Source organism: Colletotrichum aenigma (genome assembly GCF_013390185.1).
Source record: "Colletotrichum aenigma strain Cg56 chromosome Unknown KSG_Cg56_contig04, whole genome shotgun sequence".
Classification (NCBI taxonomy): domain Eukaryota; kingdom Fungi; phylum Ascomycota; class Sordariomycetes; order Glomerellales; family Glomerellaceae; genus Colletotrichum; species Colletotrichum aenigma.
The window spans coordinates 2,310,371-2,333,265 of record NW_023500910.1 but is presented as its reverse complement, the minus strand read 5'-3'; the positions used below and the strand labels follow the sequence as shown (position 1 = coordinate 2,333,265).

The 22,895-nt window shown below is 52.0% G+C and overlaps 7 protein-coding genes across 7 annotated transcripts; 3 read left to right on the top strand and 4 right to left on the bottom strand.

Annotated features, from left to right (window-relative positions):
* Positions 1-311: 311 nt before the first annotated feature.
* aclL-4 (Cytochrome P450 monooxygenase aclL) lies at positions 312-1,115 on the bottom strand (the record flags this gene model as incomplete). Its single annotated transcript, XM_037321765.1, has 3 exons — positions 312-483; positions 556-918; positions 997-1,115. The coding sequence occupies 3 exons, from the start codon at positions 1,113-1,115 to the stop codon at positions 312-314; spliced, it is 654 nt and encodes a 217-aa protein (XP_037179780.1).
* Positions 1,116-1,169: 54 nt separating this feature from the next.
* On the bottom strand, positions 1,170-1,499 carry CGCA056_v006515 (uncharacterized protein; the record flags this gene model as incomplete). Its single annotated transcript, XM_037321764.1, has 2 exons — positions 1,170-1,293; positions 1,345-1,499. The coding sequence occupies 2 exons, from the start codon at positions 1,497-1,499 to the stop codon at positions 1,170-1,172; spliced, it is 279 nt and encodes a 92-aa protein (XP_037179499.1).
* A 78-nt stretch (positions 1,500-1,577) lies between these two features.
* On the bottom strand, positions 1,578-2,060 carry ATR14 (Cytochrome P450 monooxygenase ATR14; the record flags this gene model as incomplete). The annotated part of the gene is made up of 3 exons (XM_037321763.1): positions 1,578-1,687; positions 1,754-1,823; positions 1,875-2,060. 3 exons carry the CDS (start codon positions 2,058-2,060, stop codon positions 1,578-1,580), a joined length of 366 nt encoding a protein of 121 aa, XP_037179500.1.
* Positions 2,061-5,557: 3,497 nt separating this feature from the next.
* Positions 5,558-5,662, top strand: CGCA056_v006513 (uncharacterized protein; the record flags this gene model as incomplete). The annotated part of the gene is made up of 1 exon (XM_037321762.1): positions 5,558-5,662. The coding sequence occupies one exon, from the start codon at positions 5,558-5,560 to the stop codon at positions 5,660-5,662; it is 105 nt and encodes a 34-aa protein (XP_037179501.1).
* A 427-nt stretch (positions 5,663-6,089) lies between these two features.
* radE-2 (Efflux pump radE) lies at positions 6,090-7,230 on the top strand (the record flags this gene model as incomplete). The annotated part of the gene is made up of 3 exons (XM_037321761.1): positions 6,090-6,311; positions 6,378-7,118; positions 7,168-7,230. 3 exons carry the CDS (start codon positions 6,090-6,092, stop codon positions 7,228-7,230), a joined length of 1,026 nt encoding a protein of 341 aa, XP_037179502.1.
* An 8,082-nt stretch (positions 7,231-15,312) lies between these two features.
* Positions 15,313-16,083, top strand: PRB1 (Pathogenesis-related protein 1; the record flags this gene model as incomplete). The annotated part of the gene is made up of 2 exons (XM_037321760.1): positions 15,313-16,004; positions 16,062-16,083. The coding sequence occupies 2 exons, from the start codon at positions 15,313-15,315 to the stop codon at positions 16,081-16,083; spliced, it is 714 nt and encodes a 237-aa protein (XP_037179503.1).
* A 4,607-nt stretch (positions 16,084-20,690) lies between these two features.
* obp1 (Oxysterol-binding protein-like protein 1) lies at positions 20,691-22,443 on the bottom strand (the record flags this gene model as incomplete). The annotated part of the gene is made up of 4 exons (XM_037321759.1): positions 20,691-21,047; positions 21,108-21,782; positions 21,861-22,107; positions 22,358-22,443. The coding sequence occupies 4 exons, from the start codon at positions 22,441-22,443 to the stop codon at positions 20,691-20,693; spliced, it is 1,365 nt and encodes a 454-aa protein (XP_037179504.1).
* Positions 22,444-22,895: the final 452 nt, after the last annotated feature.

The following is a 22,895-nucleotide window of genomic DNA, read 5'->3' as shown; positions in this document are numbered from 1 at the left end:
AAGAAGTTGAGTTAACACGAACAACTGATTCGCATCTATGAGGCTGAATAAAGTTACATGTTTGTCACTTTTCGTACAGCCAGTCACTTCTAGCGTTGCACTGCCTCTGCATACATAAAGTTCGGAATTCAACCCCTTACCTATGTAGTGACCAGAGTAACCCGAGGTTCCACATTCTAAACTAGACATCAACCCATATTCAAAACATTCAATAACCAACCCAACTTCATTTCGCTCCGTCGCCTCGCCGGACTTGACCAGGAATACAACTGACTCTCAGCGCCCTCGACTGAGCTGCAACGAAGGCGGCCCTAGTGCTTAGCCACTCGGGCCTTGATGTGCAAGTTTTGCCTGACCCACAAAGCGTACTGCGGCAGGTTGTCGAAATCCTTCCCGATCCAGTCCAACTCGGGGTTCTCCAGTTCCATGTCGAAGGTCCAGAGCATCTTGGCTAATGTCACACGCACTTCCATCCACGCGATACTAAGATTGTGATAACACGGCGTTAGTCTGACTTCCTTTGTATGGGTAGCTCAGGGGGGTTTTGCAACTTACGGCTTTCCTCCGCACCCGCGGGCACCAAGCGAAAAGGGCTGACTCGCCTCTAAGATGTCCCCTCCCTTGCCTAACCACCGATCTGGATTAAACACTATTGGGTCCTTGAAGTTATCGGGGTGGAGCCCTGCGACCATGGGGGCGATGGTCACCGGGGTGCCGCCGGGAAGGAAATATCCGTCAACAGTGTTGCCGCCTCGGGGTACCAAGCGCGGCAAGATGGGCGGCGCTCCCGTGGGGAGACGCAAGCCCTCAAGGCACACGCGATAGAGGAGCTCCAGTTTCTCGGCGGACGCATTTGTAATCTCAGCACTGGTGCGGAAAGCAGCGCGCACCTCGGCTGTGACGCAGGCTAGAAGCTCCCTATCCTTCAGCAAGTAGTAAGTAGTGGACGTCATCACGGCCGCCGTCGTCTTATTGCCTGCGCTGATGAAGTCCTACGACTGCGCGGCCAGCTGGATCTCCAAGATGTCTATCTTGGACTTGGCGTGCTGCTGCAGCACCTTGGTCAGGAAGTCCTTGCGTGTGGTGGTGTCCTGCTCTGCGACGCACTTCTTCATAACATCGAGAGCAAAGTCCCCGCCCTTGCGCGCGATGCCTTCAAGCTTCTCGACTTAGCTCTGGAAGAGGATGCAGCCGATAGGCCCCAGAGGCGGGAAGCGCTTGACCGCCTCCATAAAACTAGTGAAGCCCAAAGATTCGTTAAGTTTGCAGATGAACTTGTGGGGCTCCTCCAAACTGATAGCGCTAAAGTCCTACCTAAAGGCTAGGTCGCTGATGATGTCGAACGTTATGGAGCTGTAGCTGAGGGTTAGGTCCATAGTGCCGCTGTCGGCCGTCTTAGAGCGGACGTAGTTGACGAAGCGGTTAATATAGTCGATGATTATAGGCTCCATCTCGTTCAGGAAACCGCGCGAGAAGACGCCGCCGTATAGGCGGCTCATCGCGGCGTGCTTAATGGGGTCGCGCTTGGTGATGATGGAGCGAATATCTTAGGCGGCGTAGATGCTTAGACTGTCATACTAAGGGCCCTTAGTGAAGGGTTGATAGCCTGAGCGAGGGCCATATATGTCTTTCCACGCCTTGGCTGAGCTGAAGCTGAGTTCGTTTGGTCTGTAACGGACGACATGGCCTGGATATCAACGGTCAGTCATCAGTGCTGGCGGTGGTTGTGCTATGGTGATGATCAGGCACTCACCATATTTGCTATGGAGTCTGAGTAGCTCATAGGATTGCTTTCCTTTGAACACTGACCACAAATAGGGGATCTACCAATGTCAGTGATGCGAGCAGAAAGAGCCTAGAAGGATGGTACATACGATGCTGAGCTTGTTTGCCAAAGGGCCAGGGAACTTGCGCAAGGGATGGAAGTATACGTTGTAGACCACCTTGAAGGCAACAAAGAGCACTAAGGCCCCGACGGGAAGCAGGACATATCCTGGCACAGGTGCCTGGTTGATGATGGCCTTGATGTCCTTGATGTCCATGATGTCCATGATGTCCATCGTGACGCAGCGTTGTGTTCGAGTGGTACCTTTTGTTTGCTTCGAGTGTCAACCAAGGAGGACGGACGTCACTTTATAATTGCGGTTGACCAAGCACTAGCTGAATCGCTGTTACCACGTTTATCGTAATGCGTACCATCTTACTGGATGATACCTCTTCCTGGATGCTACGTCCTCAACATGACCGCGGTTCTGGAAACTGCCTTCCTGTACATCCGCCGATGTCCTTTACCGCCGGCCTATTCCTATGTGGGCTGTGATTTTTAAGTTTTCCTCAGCGTTGTATCGCAATATCATATGTCACTTGGCAACATACGTTGGGCAAGGCGCCACATAGCCAGGCAGCAACACCAATAACTGCTGAATTGAGACAAATCGCCGGTCTAGAATCCTTCCAAGACACCTACACGTATTCACCGGCTTCGCCTGGTCAACTCCCCGCTCAATCTGGCCGTGCTTGCCGTTACATTTGATGCAGGTCTGACAAGAGTCTTAAGCAGAGTTGTTGACTCGTACTGCCCCCACAGGCAACTCCTGCCATATTCAATAAAATCCGGTAAGAAAACGTCGGCATAAACTCAAAGGAAATCCCGAACCCGAAAGGACGGCCACGAGTCCGGGCTGGACCGCGCATATCAAGGCAAGACTGAAACTATCGCTTAGCCGAGAACGGAATGGTAGTTGTCGACAACCTTGTCATCCTCGCGCGCGGCCGCCTCCGCTGCAGAAAGCTTGTCTGGCGGCAGCGGAGTTAACTCGTTCTCGTGTAAGCGCCGATTTACGGCGGGCAGAGCGATACATAGGTGGATCGATGGCTTCGGACCCGAGACAGAGGACATGTAAGCGCGACGTTGCAGTGATCGGCAAAGAGAGCCGCATGGCCATGCCGGAGAGGTGGAAAGTGAGTACCAAGATAAGGACGAACGGAATTCACTCATAACATCTGCACTGCTATTCGACAATGACGACTTGGCGGAGCGATTGACGACTTACGACGCAGTCATGGCAGTGACCGAAGAAGCTGCAGTGAATGGAGACAAGATCCGCCTGGGTGTGGAGAGATGATCAGATGCAGTGAGCAGCAGGGGAATAAGCGACAAGGGGGTAAGCAACTAGGCAAGAAACAAGGCGACCTAGGCAAGAAACAGCGCCAAGATCCGCCTCAGTGCCATGCAGATAAGGCGGCGCAGCTAGCAATAATGCACCAAGCGAAAACGTTACGGAAAAAGAAAGAGGCGAGCTGCGGCCCGTTCGGGCCGAGGGCGGTTGATATGTTGAAGTCGAAGCATGTACCTAGCCAACGGCGACGACGCATTAGCTTAGGATCATGATACTCTGTACAAGGGTTCACAACACACAACGTGCTAAGTTAACAAGGCAGTAAGCGACGACCCAGTTAGCAGGGGGGCCAGCTCCATAAGGTGGCAAACATGAGATAAGACCAGGTCTCCAGATCCATGGATGAAGACGCCTGAATTAGCCAATAGCGATAATACAGGCAACTAAAGGCGTACCCGGACTTGGTGCGGGGCCGTGTAAGCCAATTGGCTACGTAACATCGTGATCTGACTTCAAGTCTCCTGGGAAAAAATGAAACAAATCCTCCGGTAACGAGCACGGGCGAAAGGCCGCGGTCCGCGGCGTGTTATCAAAGGATCTAAAATCAGAAATGCTCATGAGTCACGTAGTGTTGATGAAGATAGTTATTAAAACCACGCCATTCGTAATGTACATCTGATCATGTTTGCTTTTTGAAGTTGTAAGAACGCATTTGTTCAACACGACAGTCCAAGCTCAGCTTCAAAAATGGCACTTTCTAATGAGAGCAGGGCTCTTGGAACGGCAAACCCCAAATTGGGCGCCATTTTCTCCAAACTCGTCCGCGACCTCAAATACCAAGCCCCTCAGCATCCTAACACACGGCCAGCCCTCGAAGCTGCGATGCTCGAATATGCCGCCACTTCAGGAGCGCCGTACGAGTCTGAATATGCGCAGCGGTACTTCGATGTCGGCCTCACTCTCGCTTGTGTATGTTTTCTTTCTGCCTCTTTGACTCCAGCAGTGGTCGCTCAGGGTTCGACATTTACTCAGACTCACACAACTAACCACATACGTCCAGGCCTACTATCCCACTCATCCCTTTCCCGTAAAACTACACATCGCCATCTACTCCTGGCTAGCCATCTACATCGACGACGATGACGCTGGGATGTTGCCCTCCAAGAGATCGTTGACATCCGTAATGATGGACCCTTTCCCACGAGAGGCCAGTTTAGGCCCGAACTGCGAGGGCCCAGTGGCTCCTGATGATGATGATGATGAGATTCGATAATATGAAAAGATTGCCAGAATCGCAAAAATGAGCTGGCCTGGTTGCTGCGCGTGCATTGAGCAGGTCCGAAACAATGTCAGAGTACTTATATCTATGCACATGCCGTCCCACTTCCCTACGTCCAAGTCGACGGAAAAACTAACTGCGTACCAGACGACGACCGCTTGAGTATCATGGAGAGAGTACATTTCCATGGGCTCCCATAATTCATAGGTATCGCTAATGAAGCCGCAGAGATCTTGAATTTGCGTAATCTTCAAATTAGTCGTCAATCTCCAAGGCACCTCTGCCTAAATGGTGGTATCAGCTCTGACCATTTCGGATTGCTGGGCAACGTACCAGTGCCTCGTCCGGCCAAAGGCCAACAGATCGAAGGCTGCTCAACCAACTATCTGATTTGAAGTCCCCTATAGTAAACTTGGCGGTTTCAAGACCAAGGAACACCACACAGGAACGTAGGTCATCTATGATGCTCCGAGTTGCGTCTCTATAAGTGAGGACACCAGAGGCGATAGAGTTGAGTATGTGGTGAAACAACTCTACTGTGCATAGCTGGTCTTTTTTCTCAGGCTCATTGTGACAAGGATTTCCAGTATACGTGTGAACTCTCCGGCCTACCATCTGGACTAGCTTCTGGAGAGTGAAGGTTTCTGAAAATTGAGGCGGAGCATCGACAAGCCGTCCGCAACAAACGAGGACATCATGAAAAGCAGAGAGTATAAAGTAGGGAGTAGCTGTTATCCTACAATGTAATCCGGCCCATTGGACTGCCAGGTCCGTCATGGTTGCTGTTTTGACTAGTTAAGGGTAAATTGTTTTCAAATATTCCCCTAGTTGTCTTATATAGTAAGACATGATGGATAGGTGGATGGATGGATGGATGGATGGATGGATGGATGGATGGATGGATGGATGGATGGATGGGTAGCCTGAAACAAGCTAACGCAAGCCACCAATGTAGCATACATCGTCCAACTGTTATCTGTAAACATCTTCCTGGTAACAGACACTAACACGCCGTTGCCCGTGAGTTGAGATCCTGTACTAACTCACCCTGCTCACCTTGCTCGCGCTCCTCATACCACCTTAAGGCGGCGGGTGATCTGGCCGCACCTGAGCGACATAGTGGCGTCGGCATCGGGTGACAAGACCGTCCAGCTCTGGGATGCAGCCACAGGCGCGCCCCAGCAGACGCTCAAGGGTTTCACGCATAATCTCGCATTCGACATATGTTCTAGAAATCGACTCCTCACTGATTTCGGCGCTGTAGACGTAGTTACAGGGTCTTTAACAGCCGAACTATACCCTCGTGGAGAGACGTCATCGTCTTCAGCAATCCGTGGACTTGGTATTAGTCCCCACCGCACTTGGATTACGGAAGGGGAGAAGAAGATTATCTGGCTCTCTAATGAGCATAGACCAACAGCGTCAGCCATAAGGGGCTCAATTATGGTTATTGGCTGTGCATCAGGGTGTGTCATGTATATTTTAGCTACAAGTCAGAATCCCTAGCAGGATAATGGGTTGAAACCCAGGCATTCTCTTATAATCTCAATATTTCTGTACATCGCATGACCTTTGGGCCCCTCGTGCACGCGCCGCTAAGCGAGATGTATGGGAGACTTATTATTTATCACGTCAACTCAGTGTTGTTCATCATTAGCAACGTAGCATGCGCGCTGTCAGTAAACTTGCCGATGCTGATCATCTTCCGGTTCGTCACTGGCCTCGTGGGATCAAGCCCTTTGGCCCTTGGTCCTGCGAGTGTAGCTGATATCTTCAAAACAGAAGAGCGAGGGAAGGCTCTCGCTCTCTGGAACCTTCCCGTCCTACTAGGCCCGGCCATCGGACCTCTCGTCGGGAGCTACCTGGCGGCTGCAATGGGCTGGAGATGGAACTTCTGGTTTCTCGCGATAGCGGTGAGTCTAGGTTTCTCGACATTGGCTTTCATTCTTGTGGGGAGAATTACTGACAATTGTTTGTAGATGGCAGCGATTCTCGTTGCGACTGCAGCGTTCCTGAGGGAGTCTCACCTCCCAACACTTTTGAAGCGCAATGCTCGAACCCAGAAGAAGGCGACAGAAGCCCTTGGACCTGGCAACGCGTTTGATTCCTCCTCGCAACCTCATCTGAAGACATTTACGAGCGCTATCATTCGACCCTTCAAGTTACTCTTTTTGTCGCCAATTGTGTTCTTTCTTTCAGTGCTTGCAGCGATCAATTACGGCTATATCTACATCATGTTCACAACTATGAGCTCAACCTTTGTCGAACGTTACGATACGTTTGACGAAAGAAACGTAGGACTTACGTACTTGGCATTCGGGATTGGCAACGTTTCTGGAAATATCGTCTTGAGCGTAATTTCAGATCGGATCGTTAAGCGGGGCGCCGCGAAATCCGGAACCACGAAGCCGGAATACAGACTTCCCCCGCTACTTCCTGGTAGCCTTCTTGTTCCGGCCGGACTGCTCCTGTACGGGTGGACACTGGAACGTAACGTGCACTGGATTGCACCACTGTTCGGCATGCTCCTAATTGGCTTTGGTACAATCCTCATCTTCGTTCCTGTTAATGCGTACCTGGTAGATGCTTTCACCGAGTACGCAGCGAGTGCCACGGCGGCGAGCACTGTGCTAAGAAGCTTGGGAGGTGGCCTACTTCCGTTATGTGGTGGCAGGATGTATCAGGCATTGGGTGATGGTATAGGCAACACCATCTTGGCTGTAATCGGGGTGGTTGTCGCTCCTGTAGCCTTTCTAATTTATTTCAAAGGAGAACAACTGGGAAAGAAAACTCAAATTTCCTGGTAACTGGGACTTTGAGTCTTGGTGTTGAGTTGGACAGATTTAGAGGCTGGCAGCCATGGATGTATGTTAGCGCCAGAACAAAGAGACAAATCTTTCCACCTCCAACCATGAATCTTCTTCACTCGGCTGTGCTGAGAAAATAAATGAAGACAACTGAACTGGGGCACTAGTATGAAACATGGGCAGATGGACCCATGGTATGATGGTACTCATAAGGTAAATCTTGAAAGACTAGAGGAAACTTCAATACGATAGAGTTTTGCTAGTCGGGCATTGTCATTTTCTTATCCGGGCAGTGTCCCCTGTAATCTGGAATTATAGAGAGAATAATAGTAGTTATAATAAGGATAATAACGAAAGATAATAATGATGATAACGATAACGATAAAAACAGTAGACGACGATAATAAATATTGACGATAATGAAGGCGAAATTAGGAAATATAGTTGCTTTAGAAACAGGCTACGGATTATAAATGTGTGTGTGTGGATACTGCCTGGATAGTCAAATGACACTGCCCGACTAGCAAAGCTCATACGGTAAAGTAACTACCCTTGGCCTACGGATTTTCAAGCCATGTGTTCTTCGGCAGACTTGTCCCAAAACCTCTAACCTCCCCACCATGCCATTGAATACAGTAACAACACCGCCACTCTAGGAACACTAATTAGACCGGGATGTTAGTTAAGCGCACGAGAGGAAAATGATCATTTCGGGGATCGGAGATTTGCCATACGCATGAAACCACCTGAAGAAAGTAGTTAGTATCAATCTTTGAAAGCGTCGTCTGCGGGTTTACTTACAGCCCCAGCACCGCAACCATCGTGAGAGGGAGGAGTTGAACAGTCCTCACGCCAAATTGGGCGATCATCAGAGGGTTGGTCACCACACTGGAAGTTTGCATTAGTGAGACAAGTTACTCTAAACTCGTTCCAAGAGAGATCTGGAATCATACGCAGTAGAAATAGTAACCCTAGAGGAAAGAGCTCATTAGCTATGACTCTCAAACGCATCGTGTCAGTGAAGTTTTCTTACTGGGCCACAGTCTTGGCCCTGAGGGGCTGGGTTGCTGGTGCCGTAGTTGCACCAGTCTGCCATTGCCGGCGCAACTAGGCTAACAGCGAGGATGATGATGTGACCGTACTTCATCTTGAAGATTTTACAAATGTTGAAGAGTAGAAGAAAACTTTTCCATAAAGAGACACGAAGTTCGAAGAGAGTGCTGCCATTTGATGCGAGCGCGCGACCTTTAAGGCATGCAAGCCGGTTCCAGGGGACAAAAAATGTCTGTACAACTCGTTATTTCGGGGTAGACCGAAAGCATAAGGTAACATACGCAGTATTCATCGCTAAAGGAGCCGGCGGGATAGTTTCTCTTTACCAGCGGTGTGTAGTACAAGTATCCCACCTGTGCCGGCCAGGCGATCCATCTCTCACTTAGGCTCTCACCAATCGTCACTCTTTCTCCTGATCGGCATCATTTATGAATTACTGCGTTACCTTGATGATCTCCCTCCTAAAGCCAGCATAGCCACCCGCAAACAACTTCCAAACTCAGCAACCGAATATAACACAACACTCCAATCATCCATGAGCACAGCTTCATTCATCTTCATCCACGAACAGAAATTTCAGCATTTGTAACAAATTTTTTACGATAAAATCGCCCGTGAGACTCCTTTTACTCTTCGATGCTACTGCTGACGAGCGCTGCCTGACGTCTGTACGGTAATGGCAGACATGTTTACATTCCTCACCACAACACTTACTCGAAGGCCGAATGCTAAAATATTCTATTCTGCTTTCCCACTTACCCGGGACCATGACTCAAGGTGGGGATCGCCTAGGTAGCTGACTCATTAGAGACCGGAAGCTCTCCCGGTTGAGAGCACTTGAGCAAATACCCCTTTCAAGGGCAAACTCGGAAGCTCAGCCGCGATTCATAGTATTTCTCTCCTAGAACCACCATCTCCATGTAATGATAACCGCGCCCCGATCGAAAGCACATGTGGGCCGTAGAACAAAATACACACGGGAGACCCTCTTGAGCTCCAGGAGTGCAATGACTGGGATTGCCACGTTCAAGTTGACTTGGTCGGGTGCAGAGAATCGAAAAAGTTAGAAACTTGCCTTGTAAAATGAGTAAAAGACGACGGATCAAAGCGCGTCTGACATAGTTCGCGGATATTTTCTCAATAATTCTAAGCCAAACAGAAGTAATACGCTTACAAGAAGCAGGGTGATAAAACATATGGGCTCAATATCTTGACAATTGACGTGCGGGAAGATGACGTGGCTGGTAGAAAAGCGTCTCCTTTGAGCGATATTTCCAAAGAAGAGAACTAATCATCTCTTGAGGCCGAGAGGTTGAAATTTTGCGCACTGCTATTATTCAATGCCGCCGCGTAGGCGCCATTCCCAAGCTTTTGCAGCAGCCAATCTCGATGAATTTCGTCGTCGGTTTCTCTCGCCATTACGAACACTGCCCACTGATTCCTCCACATGACTGAATGATCCGCACTGTGTGTTATCATCCGGAAAATCACGCGAAGATTGTCTTTAGCGACGGTAAGATCTCGCTGGAGTGATTCGGACGTGGCAATAGAAGCCATGGCAACCAGAACACAAACTAGAACAGCATTAAAATGTGCTACTATGCTGTATGAGGTTGCAATCAACTTTCTCCCGGCTGAATACGGAGCTTCTGGCAGCTGGAAAATGGCAGAGTAATTCTATTGCAGCCCAGAAGAGGGCATTCGAAGTCAGCCGATGCAATCTGCGGGAAGCCAAGTGGGACATGTGAAAGGCTGTATTCTGACCTCTCGTAACGTATGCAGATTAGCTTCTATTTCTTGTAGCTCCTCGACGTCAATGCCACACGCATGAGCTCGATTTAGTCGATTAAGACAGATGTTTGCGAAAAAGTGAAGTTCCAGTGGCCTAGACCTCTCCACATCGTCCATCAGTTCCTCCCATGGATAGGAGGACCCGAAGAAGTCAGCATGAATGTTACGAGAACAGGCAAACAGAGAGCGTGATGTGTCATTGCCAGAAAGTATCAGTTCAGCAAATTGTCCTCCGGAACCACAAAATTCAGAGTCTAGGTCCTCGTACGCTGTGAAGAGCAGGAGACTAGCGAAGAGACTCTTCTTCGCTATTACTACCGGATTGAGAGACGATGAATCTGCGGTGAAGTCCCCTTCAGAAGAGGCACTACCACTGGGACTCTCAAAGAGGCCCCTACTGGAACTGAAGAGTTCGAGAATGTGATGTCTGTGAACATAGTCGACTAACGCGGTGCTTAGATTCTGCATGGCCGAACGAGACCTGTCGTCCCAAATGGCACGGTACGTCATCTGTAGCAACCAAAAGACCATAAAGGTTTGCGCGTGGCTGTATGAATGCTCTTGCGTTCTGTCGACAAAACTTATCGTGCCCCTTTTGAAATGAGATTCTGCAGCCTGCAACACCTGATGATCCGGATGGCCCCGAGCGACGGTACTAAGACAAGAAGCCAACAGCAAGTGCATAATTATAGCGTCGTCGTAGGCATGATGAAGCACTATGGCGAGCTTGGACCAGAGAAATGTCTTGGGACTAAGCTTTGAGAATACATTTTCGAAGAAGTAGAGGGCATCCTGCTCCAAGGGACCGAAGAGAATCGAGCATCGGGAGGGTATGTGTCGAGCGTTCAGTATCGACAGAGTGGGCGCTACTGCGTTCCTACTCGCATTCGTCATGGCCGCTTGTTCTGCTATGTGTGCGGTGCGGTTTGGAACTAGATGAGTTGTGGTCATCGATTCGGTTGCTTCCACTGCTGTCTCTGAGAGACTACTCTCCCCGTCGCGAGAATCTTCGTCGCTTTCGGGTGTAAAGTGGGCGGCATGGCTCGCAGTGCTGTGCGACGGGAGGATTGGGGGAGGCACGTACTGAAGGCGAGATTTGAGAGAGCCAAATCCTCGCCTTCGTTCTCGAAGGGGAACATGGTGTTCGCGCCATTCGCAGTGCCGCTGTAGGCGGCTGCATCGCTGGCATACGGGCCGGTGCTCTGAGCACTTGACCTTGGACCGCACACACGTCACGCATCCGTTGGTCGATCGACTCCATCGTCGGGAGGCTCGGTCGGCCGGGTCTTGGAGCATGGCCTCTTGTGAAGCGGACAGTTCAGCGGTTGGGGTGCCGTCGGACGGTGGATGAGAAGGCAAAGAAACGACGGATGACTTGATACGGAGTTAGTTGGGATCTTGTATTAAACCCCCGCAGACTGTTGATAAGATACAGGGACGAGAACAATTGGAAACATTATGAGCTGATAAGTGTTATCGCGGACACGTCCGTATGCAGATTGCGTTGATTATTCTCGATGAAAACTTCCGCCTAAATTGGGAGATTGGAAATGGTTTATCACGACTATGCATTTCTTTCGCTTGTGGCCTTATTGGTCTGCTGCCGTAAAGTTGCATGCGTCGAAGAGAAGCACGTTCTGGTCAAGTTTTGGCGCGCGTCGAAGTCACGACGATCGGAATCTCATATCTCGGCTTCACCCCGATCGCCGCGGATCGCGCACAGGTCCCAACTACTGGCACCGGCGAACCTAGGCAAGCTAGACTTTTGGTATTCTCGGGAGCGATCCGGATCTGCAATGAGCATCGCGATACACTTGATTGGCGCGTTCTCTTGCGAACACCCGGAAACCTGTTCGGAAGGGATCTCAGTCTGCGGCAACATTGCTCCGATGGGGCTGGGTCAGGGCGGCCTGCATTTCTCTATGGTCAGCATTCGAAGCGGATGTAATAAGACAATTGTAGTTACTCACCTTACGAAAAAACCAGTGTGGTTTTCGAGACGCAGTATTTACCTAAGGTTCCGGATACCTAGAGCCAGATAAGAAGGCGGAAACTGCGCAAATGGCTTTCCTTCGTGAGCGGGAATAACAGGCTGAGTAGCAATCGCCCTGGAGGCAGAGGCAAGGCGCATACAACGGTATGCCCAGCGTCGCGCAGATCTTGAGAACTTGAGATGTTACCGAGTACTGCGCTCGCAGTCGGAGAAGGCAAACGCTCGAAGCGAGATTCCTCCAAAAGCCGGGGCATCTGACTTAGACTCGTATAGGATTGCACTTGCCACGAGACCTTTCTTACAGGTTGCGTCTCCGGGGTGATTTCCTCCTTCGCAGCACAGCATAGTCCGCATGCATCTTTGACAACTTCAAGATGCACAGGTGTAACGTCATCTGCTGTCTTCTCCACAAGTAGCACAGCAAACAGAAGGGGCCAGGGATCGAGATGGTGTGCATTGCGCACTCATGACAAGAGTTTCTTTTGCTAACAGAAGAGAACAAACCACATCCATAATCTTAGCGGACGTTTTATCACGTTTGTTGATCATAAAGTTGCGTCTTGATTGCGCGCCCCCAATCTCAAATCCTGCAGGTCGCCGCGGCGTTTGAGAAGCCATCCCGAAGGAATAGCGCGGGCTATTTGGTGGAAACGGGCACGCTCCCGCGGGAACCAACAGCGCCTTGACGCCAAGATCGGAGGGTTCCAAGTCAACTGACAGACATTTCCGATCCGAAAGGATTCCGTGGCTGGAGACGAAGTAAAAGGTCCGATTCTGGCGCAAGCTTTTGGAGCAACGACGCCAACAAGTTGATGAAGAGAATTGGGGCCGACAGACTTGAGCCGTTTGACGTCCCATTCTATAGCTGGATGGTTTAATCAACAACCTTTGGGGGAACAAAGTCTTAAGACATGGCTAGCCGGGTCTCTTCGTGTTTCCAAGTTACGGCTGTTGGTTAAAGATTTCGATGGGCACGACGCGAACACTTGTGGGGGTTTCCTGACTCGGGCCGTCGTGGAAGGGGGCGGAGACGACGTGGAATTGCCACTCGTTGCGGGATTCGACTTCAAGTGACGCTGAAGAATGTCGTAAGAGTCGCCACAAAAGTCTCATCAAACATCCGCTCTACTCATCCGTCTTCCCCATGCATGCCGCAAAAAGGGGTGACCCTTGAGCGTCTTTCTATGGGAACCTCGGTTGGAGGATCCCGCCCCCCGCCGCTGCCTGATCTCAGCCGGGTGTTACGGCTAGCAGCATCGTGTCATCCATGACAAGCCTTAAGCTTGACGAGAAGGAGATTTCTAGAGCTGGTCTTCGAAGCGGTGAAAAAGAGGACAGACGATGCAAGATGCTGATGCATGCCCTTTGCTGCTGCCGGAACAGTCCGCGAGATTCATCACCTCCGAATTAGGCAATTTCGGTGGCCCACCTTGACGAGATATGAGTTTCAACGTCCAAGGTCTGGCTGGTCGGAGCTCTGGAGGCTAGCTTCATCGGAGGGCCCATCTCGCGTAGCACCAGCGTGAGGCTAACGACAGAAGGCAATTTAGAGTGCTGGACATGTGCGGCCCACGCGCGAAGGTCTCGAAAGCTCGAGGAGAGGAGGAAGAGAGATCAGATGAACCACACAAGCACACAGACTGGTCTAGGCGCCCATCTTCTTAGTTGCACACGCATGACACGAGCCCAACCAAGAATCCCGACACCACGGATTCAATGGCGCGGGAATGCGGGGCCGCGCGGCCCGTGCTGGCTCTTTCAGCTGGCGACACGGGCAGTACTGGATGCAAGATGAATGGCAGTTGTGTGTGTGTGTTTGCGTGTTGGACTCTGCAGGAGAAGCTTTGGTTTCGGGAAGTTTGTCCTCTCTACTTGAGCCCGACACTTTCTTTCTTCTCTGAAGCTGAGATGCCCATGTCTCGGTACGAACACAGTTTCTCATCATCAGAGCGCCTTGTTGCTGTGCGTTCCCACATTCCTTAGCTGCCTGGGCCCAGGCTCCACGATCCCACGCAAGCCGGTAGTTTAATGTCTGATTCAGGGGTAAAACGAAAAAGAAAACCGACAACGAGAAGAATCATCACGGCAGCTTTCATTGGCCGCAACCCCGCACGCCGCACAAGCCCATGGGCGCTGACGCCTTATCCCACTCTTTGTGGACAGCATAACAAACAAACCTTGACGCCAGCCTTTCGGAGGTTGGCTTCTAGGGCCTCTGTAACAGGATTAATTAGAGGCAAGGGAAGAGGGTGTCAGAGACTGAAATGAATTGCGGGGCCCGGGTCATAGGCGAGCAACACCATTCTGTCAACGCTTCATCCAACGAACCCCGGGCGGAACATATTTCATCCCCGGTTGTTCTGGACTCTGTTGAAGGCGTCTTGGGCGTCCCCCGGGATGTCCTGTCAGTTTCCCGGGCCTGGACCGCCCTGCACGGCCCCACGTAGGATCCCTTCCATTTACCGGCAGCGAGACTAAACACTTAAACCACGCAAAGTGACATAATTTAGGGCTATTCCCTTGCCCGTCTTCTCTCGCCCCCGTGGTGAGACATGGGACCTGCTTTAGCCCCCGTCAAGTTGAACCATTCATCTGGACACTGGTCGGAATCCTACCACACAGACATGGCAAACCAAGATTTGACCTCCTCTTCCTCTTCCTTCTCCTCGGCTGCCTGGGGCCTCGCCTCGACTGATCCCCCATCCTTGATCCATCCCCCCTCCTCTCGCTTGCACTTGCGAAAAAAGAAAAAAAAAAGAAGCTGCCGTGTTTGTTATTGTTGTTGGCCCATGTGGAGGCCGCTAGGAACTCTCCCCCCTACATGACCCCTCCATCTCTGATTAGCGCTCCAGGGGTATGTGGAAGGGATTCGTAAGGCTTTCTCGGGGCTCCAGAGGAAGAGAGAGCCAGTATGGTGAGACGCCGCGTCCGGCTTAATCATTTTGAGGTGGAGGGCTTGCATACGGGAGATCACCGCTCGTCTCATGTTTAATGGCGCAGCGGCAAAATATCCCGACCTCACGAGATTCGCCCTGCCAAACTCGACGAGGTATATATCATGACCTGATCTCGCCCTCAATTGCATTCGTCTTTTCTCTCTCCTCACCAAGGTACAGTTGTCCCTATCGCGTCTGTCATTCCTTTACAACACCCTTCGGGTTTTATTATCGACGCTCTTTGGCAGGATCCATCCTCCGTTCGTTCATTACACAACCAAGCTCTTCAGCTGAATCCCGGTGATTTCACAAACCCCCCAAAACAACCATCAAGATGCGTTTCTCTGCTGTCGTCGTCGCCGCCATGGCCACCAACGCCGCTGCTTGGCAACCCCAGCGCCAGGCCTACGGCTGGAGCTGGAACGGCTTCGGAAACTGGGGCAAGGGCCAGACCTCCGTCTCCGGTTCCATCCAGCCCACCCCCGTTCCGGTCGCCACCACCCCGGCTGCCGTGATTCCCACCCCCGTCCCCACCACCTCCGCCCCCGTCGTCGAGGAGGCCGCCCCGGCTACCACCAGCTCGGCTCCCGCTGCCGCCGCCACCACTGCCGCCTCCTCCGGCAGCCTCACCTCCGACCAGCAGGCGGCCCTCGACGCCCACAACAAGGCCCGCGCCGAGGTCGGCACCCCCGACCTCGTCTGGGACGAGACCCTCGCCGCCAACGCCCAGGAGTGGGCCACCCACCTGACCTCCGTCGGTTCCCTCACCCACTCCCAGGTCTCCGACCAGGGCGAGAACCTGTACATGCAGTCCGGCGGCGACTCCCCCAACCTCAACGCCGTCAACGCCTTCGTCTCCGAGAAGTCCGAGTACAACGGCGAGACCATCAGCTCCACCAACTATATGAGCTTCGGTCACTACACCCAGGTCGTCTGGAAGTCCACCACCAAGGTCGGCATGGCCACTGCTACCGACTCGTCTGGTGCCACCTATGTCGTTGCCCGCTACTCTCCCCCCGGCAACTAGTGAGTTCATCCCATGATTCTTCGAGTTCGTCAACAAGTGACTAACACCATCAACAGCATCGGCGAGAAGCCCTACTAAATCAATCACCTTCGACATTACACACGAGAAACGCCACTGGAAGGGCTTTGTTCATGACGGGATCAGACACAACAAGCTTTTGGCAACCGAACTTCTTTCTGGTTAGCTGAAAATGGGCTGGGCCGAACTAGTTTCGACAAACCATGTTACACGATAACTTCTATTCTTGGGCATTTTTGTAGATGGGTTGTACGAAATGGGTCGACAACTTTCACACACGCCATGAGGCAGAGCAATCTAGGCCTGAGAAAATACAAGCCATGACCTGATGAGACACCAATAACACTGCCTTTTGATGCTTCACATTTTTCTCGGCCTGGTGATGATGGATTCGTACATCAGTGTGTTTACAGCATACCGCTCGTTCAAAAACTACTGTTCGTGATGTTTTCTGCGGATAACATTTGGCGGGATTTGATCCATATATCATGTCGAGAAGGACCCAGCGCGTGAGATGGTGGCTTAGAGAGAGTCAGTGCCACGAAATTTTGGTTGCTGTTCACTACGTACCCCCTTCAATAATAGGTAGTCTAGGTTCTAGATGGGCCACGCATGACCCCATTCCTCGCAGTCGTCGGCAGATAGCCTCAACCGAAATGGCAGGCCTTTCGCGAGTGGGTCGAACAAAAGCTCCCCAACTGGCCGGTCTCGAAAGCTACGTATCCCGCCCTTGACGAAGAGTCTAATTCCTCTCGCCCACTTCGACGAATAGCTGCAAATGGATTTCCACTCCTGCCGGTCGAAAATACACCCAATTTTCTCAGCTGGTAAAATCGCGTCATGGTCGTATTCATGGAAAATGGACATCTCATCTAGCCCCGGTGGTTTAATGTAGAGAGTAAGAGACTTGAGGTTCGGCATAGCGGTGAAAACTCCCGGACAAAGTGTGCCATGGTAATGAATGTTTTCGATTACTCGAAACATATCCAAGCTCTGGGAATCAAGCTGGGACAGTGAATACTCGGAGCAGTACACATGGAACATGTCCACCGTGGGACAGACATGCACAAACTGCGCGCAAGCAGCGGAAGGACGACACCGAATCTCGGCTGAAATGTGGTAGTGAAACTTTGGGAACCGTCGATCGACCAGGCTGCGTGACTTCCGGTCTATATGAGCAATGATGCTGAGACGGCGGAGGCGGTAGAGCCTGATGTGTCTGCCGTCAGAGGTGGAGGCGAAAGTAGGGAGAGTCTTTTGGGAACATTTCCTCTTGTTGAGTCCCCATGTAGCAGGCCAGGAAGAGATTTCGGCATGAGCATATTCGAGGAAAGCATCGACTACGAGCAAATAGATCTCGTACGGAACCCTGAAAACCCCTGTGTTTGCTGAAATTGAGCTATGGGGACCCAAAGCTGCAGATGTATCAGCCATGGTGAGGGTGGGTGTACTAGCCAGCCGAGAAGGTGTTGGGATGAGTAACTTTCAAAGATCGAATCGACCAAAGTTGAGGTATTTATGTAGCAGTTAGCATCGACATCAAGTGTCTGACATTCGGTATGTGAGCTCGCACCTTCCACTAGGTCCGGCGAGCGTAGGCGCGGACCATGTTACTAAGCCAAGCCTGAATCTTCTAGGAGGAAAAGAGTTTTCATTCAGGGTTGCCTGTTTCATGTCTCTAAGTATTAAAGAGTTCCTGGTTGATAAGCTGTACAAAATCTTTGCTTCATGTCATCAGACAGGCTTTGACGCCCAATAGTGACTTCCGGGGATGGACTTTGTGCATGCGTTGGCTGTCACCACATTTGTGCGCAGCGCCCCCGATTTCTTCGACAGTGTGCTCGAATAGTCTCAAATACCGACTTGCAGATTTCTCCTAATTTCTCAAAGGTTCTTCACGCCGCTGTCACAAAGAAAAGTCTACGAGATCCAATTCACCAAAAACCCATGACTGAAAAAAAGGGTTAATTTGGAAGGGCGTTGGCGGGCGATGCCACTGTCTGCCTAGTGTTGATAATGTAATACGCGAGTGTCCCTTCCTCTCATTACTGATCCCAACAAATCCCAGTGTGACGTCTTCGCGTGGCCTTGAACGGGATTATTATCGTGACATCCTGCAGATGGCGGTCAAGACATCGTCCAACGTGACTGAAGGAGTAGCATCGTCCACGACAGGAATAAGACCAAGCCTCGATGGCTGTGACCTACGCACAGAACGTTCGCGAACGCTGTAGCGGGGCAACGCATCCAAGCAGTCTTCGCAGCCATCGACAAATTTTCTGATCCGGAAAGGCAATCCCGTCAGAGTGGGGTCGAAAAGGAGCTCATACGACGGCCAGTAGCCAGGCCACACACAGGCCTTGTGATAACTGTAGAAGAGCCGAACCCCCTTTTCCCATGCAGATGAGCATCGTCGAAGGACTTTCCACCATTCTGTGATCTCGATCTCCTCAGGGTGGGTCTCAGGTACCGCAGGGGGATTATTATGTGCGTGAAAGTTGAGGCCGGCCTTAAATGGCCCATCGGGTGGCGGTTGCCATGTGAAGTTGACGGTTCGAATGTTCGGCAGAGCGGAAAGATAACTGGAGAGGTCAGAGTCGCGGCCACACCATCCGTGGAACTGGATATGCTCAATAGCCCGCAGCAGTTCCGAGTTAGCGGGAGTGGGCTGGGATAGTGAACGCAGCCTAGCCATTCGAGTGTACGTAGGTTCATGGTCATTCTCATGCTTGAAGATGTCGACGCTGGGACAGACGTGTGCGAATCCCGGGTAGTCAATGCAATCTTGATCGAACCCAAGGACTTTGTGCGGGAACTTCGAGAACCGTTGATTGACCTTCTTCTGCGATGCTAGGTCTGTTTGTGAAATCCCGCGGAGCAGGCGATGGCGTGACTTGATTTGGTCGCCGTCGCTGGTTAACACCAATCTCGGCGGGAGATGCATCTGGCGAGGAAACACAAAGCTATCGGTGCCATACTGCTGTTCGCTCTTCAGACGCCAGAAGCTCGGTTGAGCAGAGATTTCGGTACAGGCAAAGTCGAGGAAGGCGTCCACTATGAGCAAATAGATTTCGTATGGGAGCCTGGGGCCCTCCGTCTTTGCCGACGGTGAGCTGTGATGACTTAGGGTTGAGGGGTCAGATTGATCAAGCATGGTGAGAGTGACACTGCTGGCCTCTGAGCAGCATGATGAGATGAAGGAGCTCCAAGTGTGAACCTGATCAAGATTTAAGCATATGTTTTTCCCGTGGCCCTGCTATCAAGTCTTATACATTCAGCAAGTCAACTCGAACGAGGTGAACTGGGAAACTTGGGCTGTTATATCCGCGTCAATTTGTTCATTGCCACATTTTCATCGATTTGAAGGGCAGGAAAAGACAGAAAAATCTTGGAGTAATTTTTGTGTTCAATATATCAAATCACTGTGATGACACATGGCCTGGCAGTTCCATGCTATCTAACTTCAAGCCTTTGCGAACCAAATATCACCAAAAGCCTTCCGTAGCCACCAACCCAGAAGAACCTCAAAGGCAGAAATTCTCCTCCCTGAAAGAACCTTGACACCACCAACCCAGCCCAAGCCGTCATCCGATTCCGCAGCCGTTTCCCCAGATCTCCCCCTTATCCGAGAAACTTATCCGACAGAGAGACACACTTCCAACGCCATCCCATCGCCCCCCCCCCCCCCCCCCCCCCCCCCCCTAGACCAACGAACCTTGACCATGCCGAGCCCCCCCTTCATGATGAAAGCGTTATCATTCCGATATCTATGCAATGCATTCAGCCACCAACCACCTTACCCACCCACCCCTCTCAACATTCATCTCTGATAATTCAAAGCACGTCATCTGACAAGCTTTCATGCCGAAACTTCCTCATTACAAACACAGAAACGAACCATCTCTATCATCTCGTTCCTCACATTGAAACCCTTGATGGGACCCTGATTGTGGGGAAAAGACTGGACACACCAGACAATCTCAAACTCCTGCCATCTCATCCTATTCCAAAGCCCAAAAACACACTCGCTTCATGACCCATTCCCTAGCACAGCACATCACGTCCGAAGACACCAAATCAGCTCAGTTAAAGGAGTATTATTATCAATTCTTAGTAAAACCATCTAATTCCCCGACGCCATAAAATTCAGGAACCGCGGGGATCTCTGTGTGCGCTGTGCAGCGTGTATGAAATGCTTGACGACGACGGACAGACATCCCAATTCAAAAACGCAAAAACACACACACAAAAACCATGCCGTCCAAGTTGAATCGGACCAATAGCGAATGGTGGTGATTACCGTCTTCCTGAAAAAGACTCTCGTCCACCTTGTCTTTCTCCTAATATGTTGTCTGTGCACCCTTTCTGTTCTCATCTAATAAACAAAAACCACAGCCCAAAAAAGAATGCAACCTCAACCCGTGCAATGTTGGTAATGTCATGCCGTCGGCCGTTAAAACATGAAAAATAAATAAAAAGGGGATGACGAGTCGGTTTCTCCTGACCCTCGGACGGAAACCCCCAAAAAGCAAATGGTAAGCATGTGATATGCACCAGCCGAACCCCGCCCCCTCGGGAAATCTCACAGCATCCCGTCAAAGGAGAACACACACACACACACACACACACAAATACTGTCTAGATGATGCTTGCCTAGAGCAGTAACCCTACACGATGCCAGTCAAGTCCCACTCCCCCTTCTGCGCCCTGACGAGCACCTCGCGCCCCTTCTCGGTCAGCTGCGGCTTGCCCTCGTTGCCGACGGCCTGCTCGAAGAAGACTGGCTTGAAGACCTCGCCGGTGCGCTCCCGCTCGCGCGCCTTCTCGCGCTGGTTCTCCTCGAGCTCGACCTTGACCGTCGTCGCCTTGGAGAACTGCTTCGCGTGGATGGCTTCCGTGACGCCGGACCACAGCTGGATCGACTCGTTCGGGAGCTGCTTCTCGGCGGGGGGGATGACCTTGGGCGCGACGTTGAGGGGGCCCAGGTCGATGATGGTGTAGCGGGCTTCCGGGGGATGCGAATCCTGCGGGACAAAGTTAGTTTTCGGAGAGGCGAAAGAGAAAGAGGAAGAGGATTTGCTTACCATCGGCTTAGGACCCAATGTGAACATGACCTTTTCGCGCCAGGGACCACCCAGACGGACGACGATGTCCGCCTCGGGGACATCCTTGATGTTCACCTTGTCGTCGTTTTCAGGGTCGTAACGGAAGATGATGCCCTCGACGCGGTTCGTGGAGCGGCCTAGCCAGCCCGCCTCGACGTAGTTCAGGATCGTCTTAAGCTTGGTCTTCGGACACGTAATGTACGCCATCTCGCTGACGCTGACGGTCAGAGTGCCTCTCAGGATGCCGCCGAGGTGCGCGGCCGGGTGGGTCAGACGGTAGGTCTCGCCATCGCGGTTGTCGAGCGTGACGAAGATACCGAGGTTGTGCTCGCCGGGCAGGACGCGGATGCTGGTGCCGGTGAACTTTGCCGTGATCTGGTCGAAGCCGCGGGCGGACAGACCGCGCTCGGGACAGCTGATTGTGAAGGCGCTCACGGGCGGGTGGTGGGAGGTCTGCTCGGTGAGGTAGGACACGAGGACGGGCTTGCTGTCCGGCGTTTGGGCGCCGAGCGGGGGTACGGACAGCGAGACGGCGGAGGCATTCTTGTCGCCCTTTGCAGACTTCAAGCTGGAGGAGCTGCTGGTAGTTCCGCTTCCGGTCTTGAGGGCTGTGGTGTTGATCTTGGGCGCGTTGTTCTCTGTCTCCCAGTTACACTGCCGGGCAGCTGTTAGCATCGCGAGTGATGGAAGCTGCGTGTCGCATAACTATCGCGAGAAAAGGCCAGCACTAACCCTGAAAAACTCTCCCAGGCACGAGTTGTATGGTTTGCAGGGCTTGCCCTTTGCGTACTTGAGGTCCTTGGTGAACCAGAAGCGGCAGACCTCGAGCATGCGGTCGAGGGGCTCGTCAGAGGTGCCGATGGCGACGAAGGCGTTAGGCGCATCCAGATATGTCCAGTATTCGAGATTCGGCGTCGGCTCGAGGAGTTGGGAGGGGAGGGAGAAGCGGACGGCAGCCAGGTCGGCGACGCCAATGAACCTGGATGGGGAGTTGAAGCGGTTAGCAAAGGTTCTGGACTCAATAAAGTTCCCTTTCTGGCGATGATGCGACTCTGCGACTCTGAAGCCTCCGCTCGCGTCGATCATCCGCCATGGCAACCCCGCCCGTGGCCACGACAGATGCTGTTGAAACCGAAGCTCTCTTGTGCCCCCTCCTCCTCGTTGCGTGCGGCGCAAGGCGCAGAGACAGACCGCCACATCAGCTGCGGGTGGGGTTTTTCGCTACTCACTTCTTCAGAATACCGATGAAGGTCTTCAGCTTGGAGCCGTCGCTCTGGGTCTCCTCGGGAGCATCGTGGGTAGCTGCGGGAGCCATGGTTGTTGGTGATCTGTCGGATTTCGGGTTGTGGCGATGACGGACGATGACGACGGTTCCTCGGTTTCTTTGGTGGCTCTCTAAAAATGCCCAGGCTCGAAAAAAGCGGCTTGCTGCGAGATAAGGTGGGGGGCCGAGAACGGCTGGCGGGGGGGTATTCCTTTTGGCTTAGAGTGGCCGGGTTCAGAGACCACAAAGGCGGCGGGCAACGATGACGGGGGACGACGACGACGACGACGACGACGGCGAACACGCAAGAAGCTGTTCGCTGCTGCTGCTGCTGCTTCTTCTTCTCGTCACTTCCTTATTTCTGTCGTCGCGGGCTTCCGACAAGGAGCTTTCAGGGTGTGTTTTCCTTCTGGAACAGAAGAGGACACCGCGTATGGAAATCTTTCGACGCCGGGTCAAAGGTGAGGCAAGGCAGCGTTCCGTTTCGTTTCAGTCGTCCGACT